Source organism: Neofelis nebulosa, chromosome 10 (genome assembly GCF_028018385.1).
Source record: "Neofelis nebulosa isolate mNeoNeb1 chromosome 10, mNeoNeb1.pri, whole genome shotgun sequence".
Taxonomy (NCBI): domain Eukaryota; kingdom Metazoa; phylum Chordata; class Mammalia; order Carnivora; family Felidae; genus Neofelis; species Neofelis nebulosa.
In genome coordinates this window covers 104,251,788-104,264,524 of record NC_080791.1, presented here as the reverse complement: position 1 = coordinate 104,264,524, position 12,737 = coordinate 104,251,788, and the positions used below count along the sequence as shown (strand labels likewise).

Below are 12,737 nucleotides of genomic sequence, written 5' to 3'. Positions count from 1 at the left end.
GCCCTGGCCAGAGGCCGCCGCCCCCCCGCACCTGCAGCCCTGCCCTTGCCAACCGCACGGAGCCCCACGGCAGCCTCCCTCGAGAGGGGCGTGCACCCCAGCTCCCGGACGCTCACCCCAGAAGTGAAGATGGCGGGGTTCCCACTCTCCAACATCTCCTCCAACTCCTCATCTGTGGTCTTTTTGCCGGCTTTAGCACAAAAGAGGTAGAGCGTCAAATGTGAGACCAAAGCACACCATTGCAAAAGTTCCCTGAAAACCAGGAACGCGGTGACTTCACTCTGAAGACTGTGGCCTTTACAACGCACCCCCGGGAGCCCCTGATCGTCTTGCTTCTGATTTCTCCCCTAATCCAGTCCAGCGCTAGCATTATGGGCGGTTACCTTCCTAAAGCATGTATGTGACCACAGCCCTTCCTAGCTCAGAAAGCTGACCGGCCCGTTCGCTGTGCCTCAGAGGCCCAGGAGCCGGTCCCTGGCCACAAGCCCTCCCTCCTGCACCTAACCCCACACTGCTACTCCCAAGGGTTCCCTCTCCCCAGGCTGGACAACCTGCCACCCCCGCTAAACACACGTGCTTTTCTCGGACCCCTTCCTGGTCCACACCCTTCCTCCACTCAGAGCCGGTGGCACCCTGCAACGCCCTGAGTCCTTAACGGCACGGCTGTCGGGATCAGTCTATTCCTCGCAGGGCCCGGCACCACACTCTGATCTCATAAATGTTCTTTGCTGTGAAAGAGACGACAAAAAGAGGGCCGCCTGGGTGGCTCAGTCCGTTAAGCGTCCGACTCTTGATTTCGGCTCAGATCATGATCAAACGGTATGGGGGTTCGAGCCCCACATCAGGCTCTACGCTGACAGCATGGAGCCTGCTTCAGATTCTTTCTCCTTTTCTCCCTGCCCCTCCCCCACTCATGCTCGCATGCTCTCTCTCTCAAAAATAAACATTAAAAAAGAAAGACAGAGGGGCGCCTGGGTGGCGCAGTCGGTTAAGCGTCCGACTTCAGCCAGGTCACGATCTCGCGGTCCGTGAGTTCGAGCCCCGCGTCGGGCTCTGGGCTGATGGCTCGGAGCCTGGAGCCTGTTTCTGATTCTGTGTCTCCCTCTCTCTGTGCCCCTCCCCCGTTCATGCTCTGTCTCTCTCTGTCTCAAAAATAAATAAAAAAATAATAATAATAAAAAAAAAGAAAGACAGAGACGACAAAAAGATACCATGAGTCCCTAGGAGACGCCACGAATAAATGCTGGCGCCCACAGGGGCCAGAGGACCAAGCCTGACAAGCACCGTGCCACCCACGACGCTGCCCCAGGGACGCCGGTGCCCCAACGCCTCTCCTGGGCTTGAGTGCAAAATACGGGGCGGGGGCGGCGGGGGCGGGGGGAGGGGGGGCAGCCACTGGCGGGGGTGCTGCTGCTCGCTCCCTGGGGTCTCCCGACTTGGGATGGACAGTCAGGTGGCAGGGAAAGGTGAAGGGACATGCACCAAACACGTACTGATTTCAAGCTGCCGCTGGATTCGCCCTTTGCTGCGTTCACGGAAGTCCACCTGAGCCTCGTTGTATTTGGTCATCACCTCCACAAACTTCCGGGACAGGACGGAGTGCTGTGGGAACCATGCCAAGTGCGGTAAGCCCCCACGAGCTGAAGGTCGGGGAGCCCCCACGGCGGCAGAGCCCACGTGCCCAGCCCCGCGTGGCTGTCTTGGCAGCACCGGACTTGGAATCAGAGGGGCAGGTATAAGGCTCAACGTTCCGCTTTCCTCACTCACACCATCGGAAGGGTCCGCCGACCCTTCCAGTTCACCTGCCCTGCTGACCTCGCATGGTAATCGTGGGGCCACGGGACAGCCCTGCATCCACACGACTTGCCGCCACCTGGGCTTGCTTCCTAAAGCTGCCAGACTCCCTTCCTGCATCCAACACCTGCCCAAATCCTTGAGTTCTTACCCAACCTGACCTCCCTAACGTCTCCCACTTCCTGCTCAAAGCATTCGCTCCACAGCACTGGGTGTCTGCGTTCAAATCTTTACCATAACTTTTATTCCTTGCCCAACTGTCCACATCAAGGCCTACTGGCTTCTCCTGTGCAAAATCACCAGTATTTGTACCCTTTGCAAATGCATACTACCGGCACGCATATTCAGACCAGAATCACTGCAGAAGCCCAGCAAGAGACGCACCGGCCTCTCGCCCCATCCCCACTCTGGTCCAGCTTTCAGGAGGTCCCCGGACTATCTCCTAAGAGACTGCAAGCTGAAGCAAATGCACACAGGCTACCTGATCATATCCAGGTTCCCTAGGCAGGTAGGTATTCAGAGGCCTCTGGACCACAGAGCCACATCCTCTTTCAAAACCCCACAGCCACTCGCTGACAACCAGCTTTTCTCTCCAGACGGGCTGTTCTCTCCATGCCAGCCCCTCCTCCCCGCCCCACCACCGTCACCACCCCTACTGATACTAACACACCCCCTCACTCCCCCCACCCCCCAGGCCTGTCCACACGCCACTCTTGCCCAACCGAGGCCCAGCTCCTCTGGCTGCCCCCAATTCTCCCTGAGCTCTGAGGACGCTGAGGGCACCACCCATTTCACTGTGTTCTCACACTGCCCTCCTGCTAGGTCCTAGGTGATAGCTTCCTTGGGCCACCTGAACGTCAGGCCTGTTCTTTAAGGACAAGGATCGTGTCTTCATGACCACCAAAGAGCCTCAGTCCACACTAGACAACTAACGACCGACCATCTTTATAGAGAAGACCTCAGGGGGCACCTGGGTGGCTCAGTCGGTTGAGCATCTGACTTTGGCTCAGGTCACAATCTCGCGGTTCTTGAGTTCGAGCCCCGCGTCGGGCTCTGTGCTGACAGTTCAGAGCCTGGAGACTGCTTCGGGTTCTGTGTCTCCCTCTTTCTCTGCCCTTCCCCCATTCGTGCTCTGTCTCTCAAAAATAAAGATTATAGAGAAGACCTCAGTTTCCTCTCCTGTAAAACAGGAGGTACACTAAATCTGAAGCTGTGCCCTGTGGGAGCGAGTCTTGGGAAGATCTTCGGGGGCCTCCTTAGAGAAGTGGGGGGGGGAGCTCCGGCCCCTCCCCTACTATAGCCCGGTCAGCTCTCCTTCACCAGTTCTTCGAAAGGAGTCCAAATAAGAATTGTACTTTAGGGCACCTGGGTGGCTCAGTCAGTTAAGTGTCCGACTTCAGCTCAGGTCATGATCTCACGGTTCATGGGTCCAAGCCCTGCCTTGGGCTCTGTGCTGACAGCTCAGAGCCTGCTTAGGATTCTCTCTCTCTCCCTCTCTCTTCAAAATAAACATATAAAAAAATTAAATAAAGTAAAACAAACTAAAGTAAAATGAAACAAACTAAAGTAAAATAAAACTAAAACAAAACAAAACGAAACAAAATGAAACAATACAATACAATACAATAAAATAAAATAAAATAAAATAAAATAAAATAAAATAAAATAAAAAAGACTCCACAGCTAAGAACAAAAAAATTAAGACCGGACAAGACAAGCGTCAGACCAGGGAAGGTCTTACCTGGGATTTCCGAATCCGAAGGTCTGCCGACGACCGCACGTCATCTTCCTCAATGTGTCTCTCCATACCTGCAGGGCAGAGCAAGGCTATGCCAGCAGCACATTGCCCTCGCCCCCAGGAAGCACGCTGCTTGGTGCCTGGCTCCCTGTGCCCCCTCACACCCAGCGCACCGAGGGGTGCAAGAGACACCTGTGATCTCGAGACGTCAGCTCACGTGTGAGCCGCAGGCCTTCAGGCCACGGCCTTGCCTGTACCGGCTCTCATCTGACTGTATCTCAGCACAGCACCTCTCAGCAAGAGTCTCTGTCACCGGGAGACTCGGGCTCACATCCTCACCCCGCCACCCCCTAGCTGCGGGACTCCGGGGAGGCCACGTCCCCTCTCTTAGTGTTCCTGTTCCCTGGTGTGTAGAACGGAGCAAGGACAGTGCCTCCCTCACGGCACCCACGTGCGCAGCAAACGAGAACGTGCACCGTGCTTCGCACACTCCCCGGCGACTCCTGGAAGCCGCCCCTAACGACCCCCACCTCCACCCGCGAGGACAGGTGTGTGATTTGTTTAGGGGGGAAGAAATATAAATGCTGCCTCCACCCTCTGACCGACAGTCTGCATTCCCAAACCAACTGGGCGAAAATGCTTTGGGACCCCAGGGGAACTCCATCTATGACGACGGCCGCACTGAATGAGGGTCTAAACTGAAGGGGTGGGAGGGGGTGGGAGGGCCATAGACCTGGGCCTCCAAGAAATGTCTGTAGCTGGAAGAATAAGATGTTCTGCACCTAGACAGCGCGGGCATTACTGTTCACATGTACGTAGGGGCTGGGGAAACGGGACCGGTAAAGTCAAGGGACGAAGTGGGAGCGTGGAGTCTCACGGCGACTCGGCCGCCGGAAGCATACACCAGTTCTGCTCTCTTTCACCTACTGCCCTGGTTCCGGGACAGGCAGAATTTCTGGGGCAGTGCCCAAGCCACAGGCTGAGGGGGGACAGGTGTATCATCAGGACGCGTTTCGGTCCAGGAGAGCCAGGCCCCGCGGGTAAGCGGGGGGCAGTAGCAGGGGCCAGCTTGTTCCCTTCTTACTCTTCAGTTTGTTCCGGACGTTGTTGGCTCTTTTCTTGATCTCGGTCGTGAGCTGCTCTAGGTCGTCCTTGGTTTCTGGGTAAAACAAAGACCGACAGAATCAGTCAGCGAGACTCCTGGCTTTGTGAGCTATTCCAGGCAACAGAGGAGGTGGGAGCTTTCTCAGAGCAGGCTTTATTTACTGTGAGGTGTTCCCCAGTCATCTGTCACTGGAGTCACAGACAGCTTATTTAAGGGACATTTGCCAGGCACTCTGTCCCAGACCTATAGAATAAAAACACCCAGGGTTGGAGCCCTACAATCTGTCTTTTTCACAGGCTTTCCCAAGTAATTCTCTGGCACACAAAATTATGAGCTTCCTTTTTGAGGAAATCATCTGGTTTATCATGATGGCTTCAGCTCAAAGGTAGGAGAGGGTTTCATGGAACCTCTGAGGAAAGGGGATTTCAACCAAGGTTCATCGATTTAGGTTCAGACACATATTTATGACATACCTACTATGTGTACGATGCTATTCTAGGATGAATGGAGCAAAGTAAGTAGGAGCCATGACTACTCATTCAAGAACCATCCTAGGGGCACCTGGGTGGCTCAGTCAGTTAAGTATCCGACTTTGGCTCAGGTCATGATCTCAGGGTTTGTGAGTTTGAGCCCCATGTCGGGCTCTGCACTGACAGTGTGGAGCCTATTTGGGAGTCTCTGTGTCCCTCCCCTGCTCTCTGCTTTCTCTTTCTCTCTCAAAAATAAACACTGGAAAAAAAAAATCCTTTGGCACCTGCTACAAGCTTAGAGCTGAGCTAGATACCCACACATCAGAGAGAAGATATAGATTCTGCCTTCAAGAGGTTCAGGGTCTACTGGGGGACAAGGGACAAATAAAATCAGTCATTCTAATGTGCAGTCTGGAGTAAGGTGTGAGTTCTGGCCAAGGTGTGCACAGGGTGTTGGTGAAGAGCCTCTAGCACAGTCTGGAGGGATCTGGAAAGGTTTCTAAAGACAGATGATAGTAAGACCGAGTCTTGACGAAGGAGGAAGTGTTAAACAGGCACAAAAGGAGACGAACAGTGGACTCTTTGGGAGAAGGGACCGTATGTAAAAGATGCGAAGAGACAAGAACCATGTGGGGAACAGCCGGAGTTGAGTCTGGCTAAAGTGTGGGTGACATGGGGGAGGGTGGCGGGAGAAAAGGGTGCAGAGAAGGGCAGGCCCATGACCGAGACAAGTCCCATGTGCTCTGCTGAAACGTTCCAGCTTTAACCTTCAGGCACCAGAGAGTCACTGAACAGTTCAGAGTGAAATGACAGAGCGTCTGGCTCGTTCCTTGTCCTTAAGGAACCCAAAATACAGCCTGGAACCCTACTGGAAAAACGTGAAAAAGTTTGCTGGGCTGGCGGTAACAGACGGGACTCTCGGGATGGGAGGGACTGAAGCGAGCCTGACCCATTCTGGAACAGCTCAGGGAAAGAAGATGGCCTTGAACTGGCAGGATATGGAAGGGGGCTGGGAAACAGTACCCGCAAAGGCACAGCCATGGGACAGAGATGAGGAATGCGAGAAGCAGGAAGCCTCACCACAGGTCACGAGAGGGACTGGATGGGAGGGAGAGGAGCGTTTGGCCACAAGGATTCAGTGGCCCCGGCCACGAAGAGAAGAGTTCCCGGGAGGGAAGGGAAAGAGGACACGACGTGCGCACAGTGTGCAGTGTGGGCCAGACACTCCCCGCCCCTCCCAGGAGAGAGGAAAACAGGGCTGGCTCAGCCCCAATGCCAAGGGCCATCGCCAGGCAACTCAGCTCCGAGTAAACGCTCACTTGGCTCAGGAATCGGTGCGGACAGGATGATACTGTAGAGTTTCTTAGCCTCCTCCACGTGCTCTGAGATCTTGTCTATGTTGAGCCGAGTCTCCTCGATCTGGAATCAAAAAGACAACAGCCTTTGTTGGGAGAGGAAGAACATAACCACGATTGAGAGGAAAGCTCAGCAGAGGTCTCGGGGGAAAGCTACCCACCTTCGAGGCTCGTGGGGCAATGTGAGGACTAGAAAGTCTTCTGCCGCCCGGGGAGGGCCCCTGGCGTGGCCAGATCAACTAACGTCCAGAGCAGTCACCGAAGACCCACATGCCTTGCTCCCGGAGAGGAGCGCACTGGCCCCCCTGGGATGGGAGGCTGCAGGCCGGAGTCAAGAAGGGCCAGGAAAACCCATGACGATGAGCCGGAAGACAAGGCCCAACACACATCCCATCAGGCAGATCCGTCAGCCGCCCCCAGGACCAGAAGAGCAGAGAGGGAGGATGGGGGGGAGGGAAAGGGGGGAAGGAAAGAAAAGCAGTGAACAGAGAGAACGGATGTAGAGAGTGGAGCGGAGAAGAGATGGAGACGGAGAAAGAGACTAAGCACGGCCGCCTCAGGAGACACGGGAGCCCCCCGCGTATGTGTTCTGCTGGAATGCCTCCTACTAGCTGATTCCCTCAGGTGACCAGCCACAGACCATTTCTGCACACGGCTGAGGTTCCCGATCACGCACGGGGTGCACCACAAAATATTTCCTGTGGCGCTTCATTCCCAGAGAGAGCAGGACCACGAGACGCTCACAAGATCACATCACTAAGTGCCACCCCAGCTCCTGCAAGGCATCATGGCCCCTGCTGATGCGGGAGCACCAGAGAGGCCTCCTCTGTCCACACCCACCAGGTCTAGCCGCCAGGCTTCCAGAAGGGTGGGGCCTGTAGGCGCTACGACAGTTAAGAAACCTTGTAAAATACCACCCGGTAGGATCTTAACATCAGCGATACCATAAAATGCAACTTGGCGTGTGCTGTCCAGTATGCTTTTCCTCCGGCAAATAATTCATTCATTTTTGAAATCCTGGTCATTAATCTCCAGATTAAATAGAAAATGGGAAAAACAAAAGCGGACTTCTCAAACCCTCAAATCAGCGCTTTTGCCAACAGAGCTGTGGACTCTGCCCCTCTACAAATACACCGGTCTTGATGAACTGCAGTTTGAGAGTGGAATCACTTGCTGAAAGATGTAGACTAAGGGGTGCCTGGGTGGCTCAGTCGGTTAAGCGTCCGGCTTCGGCTCAGGTCATGATCTCGCTGTTTGTGGGTTCGAGCCCCGCGTCGGGCTCTGTGCTCACAGCTCGGAGCCCGGCGCCTGCTTCGGATTCTGTGTCTCCCTCTCTCTCTCTCTCTGCCCCACTCCTGCTCACACTCTGTCTCTCTCAAGAATAAACAAACATTAAAAAAAAAAAAAAAAAAGATGTAGATTAAAATGTCAATGTAATCGTATCATCGGGGTATAAATCCAAACCCAAGTAGCTACCCACACTTCTGTGAAGCACTTTAACAGCTGGCAAACCATCCATGGTAGTGCAGGGGGGCCATCACTCACACGAAGAACATAAAGGTTAAAGAGGTCATAGGTCACAGGTGATGGTTGGGTCAGTGCTCAAACACAGATGTTTGGATGCTGGAGCTCTCCAGACTCCAACTGGGATGCTCTCTGCTTTACATCTAAGACTTGATCTTTTGACTTTCTGTCCTGTTCCACTTCTAGCAGAATCCCAGACCTACCCAGCTCCACAAGGGGCCCGTGCTACCACTTGGGAATGCTGACGGGCTCCAGAAGTGTAGCCACCTCAGAATCAGGCCCTTGGGTGAACCCAGAAATTGCCACCTTACCCTTCCCTTCATCTCTCACATCAAAACCATGTTCATCAAACCACATTCCTATTTCCATCTCGTGACTATCTTGTCAAAGGAATTTCACTACATCAAACAGGACTGAGAAAAAAGGCTCTCTAGGATAAAATGCACAAACCACTTTAAAAAGGGTTTAATAGGGGCGCCTGGGTGGCGCAGGTCATGATCCGTGGTTTGTGGGTTCGAGCCCCCCATCAGGCTCTGTGCTGACAGCTCGGAGCCTGGAGCCTGCTTCCGATATCATGTCTCCCTCTGTCTCTGCTGCTCCCCCACTTGTGCTCTGTCCCTCAAAATGAAAAAATAAATAACATTTAAAAATAAAATAAAAAGGGTTTAACACATTTTAACGGACTGTAAGTCCTTGGATTTTGCATGTTCACTGAATTTGCTGTCTTAGAAAATATATTCCGGAATATTATTTCACAAAGTGGAAGAGCATCCAGACGTGAATTCTGGTCAATGATAGAAAGACGAGATAGGAAGCTGTCAGCTGCCAGGCCTCAAGTTCAGAGTCACTCCAGACGTCTGAAGACTGGGCAGTAGGTGGCCTATCCGACCCTGTGGATGAGAGAGCCAGGCCCTGGCTGCTCCACCCCCAACCTGCCTGTGGGACTTCCCAGCCCGGGGAGCACGGGCACCTGCTCCCACCTCCTCCCTCCTCTACCCAGTGCAGCCGGCTGCCGTCTTCCTCAATCCTCCCCAACCCCACCATCTGGAGGCATTTCAGGGACTCTGATTTAGTACTCCAGTAACTTAGCCAATTCCCCAAATAATCACAGCACCCATCTAGGACTCCAGGATGGGCAACTGGCCAATCACAAAGCTTTCTTCTTTTTCTGAACTCCGGGTCTTTGTTTTTCCTTGGAAGCGCTGGTCTTGCTCCAAGGTGACTTTCTGGGTATTTCATGGTGGCAGCTGCGTGCAATTAATTTCCTCGAGTGCCTTTGCCAGATAACCGAAGAATCATGGGGGGAGGGAGGAACCTAGTATGAGATCTTTTATGAATCTAAAACTCAAGGGCTGTTCGTGTTTCTTTGGGGTTGTTTTAAATATCCTGACATTGCCTTACACAAGGATCTGAACTGATTTAACAAATACACGTGTCAGAAACAAGTTCCTTCAACAGCACTTCTGTGAGGTTGCCAACCGTTACTAGCTCCTTTTCGTGCCCGAGAATACCGCAGCTCATAGGACAGGAACTCCCTCAAGGACGTGCTTCATAAAGAGGTAGAACCAGGCATCTGTTGGACACCAAACCCTGTCTCGTGAACCAGATATAAAGGCGCAAGGACCACCGATGGGAAGCTCCTCTCTATCTTCTCTCCCGGTCCCTGCGTGCTGAGCCTGTGTCGGGCTAATGCCCACGGTCCACTCCCTGTCTTGTGAGACTGCCTTTCCCTGGGATCACATGCCGTATTCCTTCGTTCTCTAACCAAGGCTCCCTACAAGAGAGCGTTATACACCAAGAGCACCCAAGAAACGTTGCTGACTGAGGGAACCAACCGGAAAGTTGTGGTTTTTTAATCACCATGCTCAATTTGTGGCCACTACCTCCTCAGTCAGTGCCCACTTATTGCAGGTTACATTTTAAAATGTATTTTTCAATGATTTGTCAGTAATGTGGCCACCCAGGCAGTATAGCTCAGAAAATGTTATAATCAGGGTGCCTGGGAGGCTCTGTCAGTTAATCGTCTGACTCTCGATTTCGGCTCAGGTCATGATCTTTCCATTCATGGGATTGAGCCCCTCGTCAGGCTCTGCGCTGACAGCGCGGAGTCTGCTTGGGATTCTCTCTCCCTCTCTCTCTCTGCCCCCCCCCCCCCGCCCCATGCTCTTGTCTCTCTCTCTCTCTCAGAAAATAAAGGAAGAAAGAAAGAAAAAGAGAAAGAAAGAAGGAAAGAAAGAGAAAAGAAAAGAAAAGAAGAAAGAAAGAAAGAAAGAAAGAAAGAAAGAAAGAAAATAAAGGAAAGAGAACAGAAAAGAAAAAAGCAAAGGAAGAAAATATTAGAATCAAACAGGCCAGGGTCAAGTTTCAGCTCCACCTCCCAGCAGTTTTATGACCTTGAACAATCAATCCGCTCACCCCCCACACGCCCCGAGCCCTGGTTCTTGCATCTGTGAAACTGAGGATTATCGTATGTCCCACTTCCTAGAGTTAGAAACCTAGATTTCAGACTAAGTTCCCCCTCCTCCCATGATTCTTTGGTTATCTGGCAAATGCACAAAAGAAAAGTAATTGCATGTAGCTGCCACCATGAAACACCCAGAAAGTCACCTTAGAGGAAGACCAGTGCTTCCAAAGAAAAACAAAGGCACAGAGTATTTTTGTGGGGATAAGATGAGCTAATACGCATCAAGCACTTAACACAAAGTACGTGCACACTAAGTACGCGGATAATGAGAATCCCGGGAAAGCCAGCAAATGCTGCCCGCTTACTATGGGCCAGGTGTGCCGCTGTGCCTTCACAAGCACGTCTCACTTAAGCCCCACAGCAGTCCCCAATGTTAACAACACACCCCATGATGCTGTCAGCAGCCACCCAAGGAGACCAAGCAGGACAGCCAGTCAACCACTCTTTTGGGTGTTGCCTCGGGGAACGAACAATGATTACTATATTATACTACTCACCACTGTCTAACTGAAAGGAGGAAGTTATTTTCAAGGCATGAATGGCCTCTTCCTTCTGGACCTAAGTACCCAGGAGAGTCGAATTTGATCACAGAAAGCAAAGAAAGTCCTACTTTAGAGAAGTAGCAGATTACCGAGGGGGAGGGGGGAAGGCTTTGTCCATTCCACTTACGAATGAGTCTCTGCCTCCCCTAAGCTCCCATATACTTTGTACTTCTAGTTAGGCATTAATTAACTCCTGCATATTTATTTATGCGCCACCCTGTTAAGGTGACAAAGTAAAGGGATTGTAAGGGTCAAATGACTCCTCCTTTTCACAATTCATACACCTTGACTGTTCCCTAAAACTAATAGAATCCCGAACAGTCTCTGTGTTACAAGTTCTCAGCCACGTCCTTGTTGATTTGTTTGCTTCTTTGCTCTGGAAAATAAATACACACTCCGGCAAGAAAGAAGGGGCAGAGATGTCTCAGTCCAAGCAACAGAAGTCAAGTGCGTCAAGGGTTTTACGGAGACTAGTGACAAAGCAGTGGAACATCCCATTCACAAATGAAAAGAAATGAACAATCCCAGAGTTATACTGACCAGTGAAAACCAGTATTCTCAGACAATAATCTCAAATGCATTAAGTGCATTTGGGCTTTGCATCACTCAAAACTTGGTCAGGAAAACAACAACCTATCTATCTCGTTATGTCAGCCAAAATAAGAGAACACGGGGAATTCTTTCCACGGGGACGGGAGGGCCAGGAAGCCAAGCAGAGGATGGTGAGGCACTCTGGAAATGACCAAGAGTGGGGTCACCAGGGCCCAAGGCCAGGGCCCCTCTGATCGGAGCCGGACCACAGTGGAGTTACCCAGCAGAACAGGCCTCATGGAGACAGGGTCTACCCAGCAAAAGTTGAGGCCACAGAGAAGACATGTCTGGGGAGGAAAACCAGGGCCTCCTCCCTCCTCCTAGAGTCTTCCGCCAGTGTGTCCCCTACATCAAACACACCAAAGCCAGCTGGCAAGGAAACATGGGGAATGAGTTCCCTGCGGTCCCGAGCAGAGCACAGGAAGGGCGGGGGACGGGCCTGAGAGCAGACGAGCACGTGATTGGCAAGAGCTTCGTGCTGCCTAACGAAGGAACCCAGACTCACGGAACCAACCAGCCCACCTACCCACCAAATACTCCACCTGAAGAAGGAATGAGAGAGTTCTTAACCTGTTAGATTTGACTCGATGCCTCGCCTTCCATGTGGTGTTCACTTTGAGGGTCTTTGTTCTAACAAAAATCAAGCCTACGCAGAAGGGTCTCTGCTTTCACAGCTGCTCCCCTCCCAGTTCATCTAAGCAGGCACTGCCCCACCCCCCGAGGCACCACCACACCTTGTGCGCACACTCTCACCTGTCCCAGCCCTGACTCAGTGCCCTCGAGGGCTGGGACCACGTCTCTTTCCTGGCCACGCATGGGGCGCCACTGACTGTAAGGTTGCTGAATGAGTAAATAAATGAATACAAGTAACTTCAGGAGACAAGCATGCTTCATCTACAACGGCAAACCAGTCTCACAGATTTGTTTTTTTAAACACCTCCCCCCCACCCAAAAAACCCCTCAAAAACTTTATAATAGCATTTTCTGAAATGTAACCGCTCATCCTTGCTAATAGAAGTTACAAGTCAGAAAGGGCTCTGTGAAAAAATAAATGCAGAGATGAGCCAGGTAAGCGAGTTTCTTTATTGCAGGACTTCTCAGAGTCTTTAATAAGTAAATGTGCATTTTAAATCCCCAAGGGTGGAAAAGAGTAT

The 12,737-nt window shown here is 52.1% G+C and overlaps 1 protein-coding gene across 8 annotated transcripts in view; it reads right to left on the bottom strand.

Annotated features, from left to right (window-relative positions):
- The window catches only part of STX3 (syntaxin 3), a 43,349-nt gene that overhangs the window by 9,917 nt on the left and 20,695 nt on the right, over positions 1-12,737 (bottom strand). For all 8 annotated transcript variants that reach the window (XM_058689112.1, XM_058689107.1, XM_058689105.1 and 5 more), the window contains 5 exons: positions 6,427-6,526; positions 4,617-4,691; positions 3,536-3,603; positions 1,494-1,602; positions 117-190 (listed from right to left, as the gene is read on the bottom strand). In XM_058689112.1, coding sequence (XP_058545095.1) covers positions 117-190; positions 1,494-1,602; positions 3,536-3,603; positions 4,617-4,691; positions 6,427-6,526 — 426 coding nt within the window. The remainder of the gene's footprint in view (positions 1-116; positions 191-1,493; positions 1,603-3,535; positions 3,604-4,616; positions 4,692-6,426; positions 6,527-12,737) is intronic.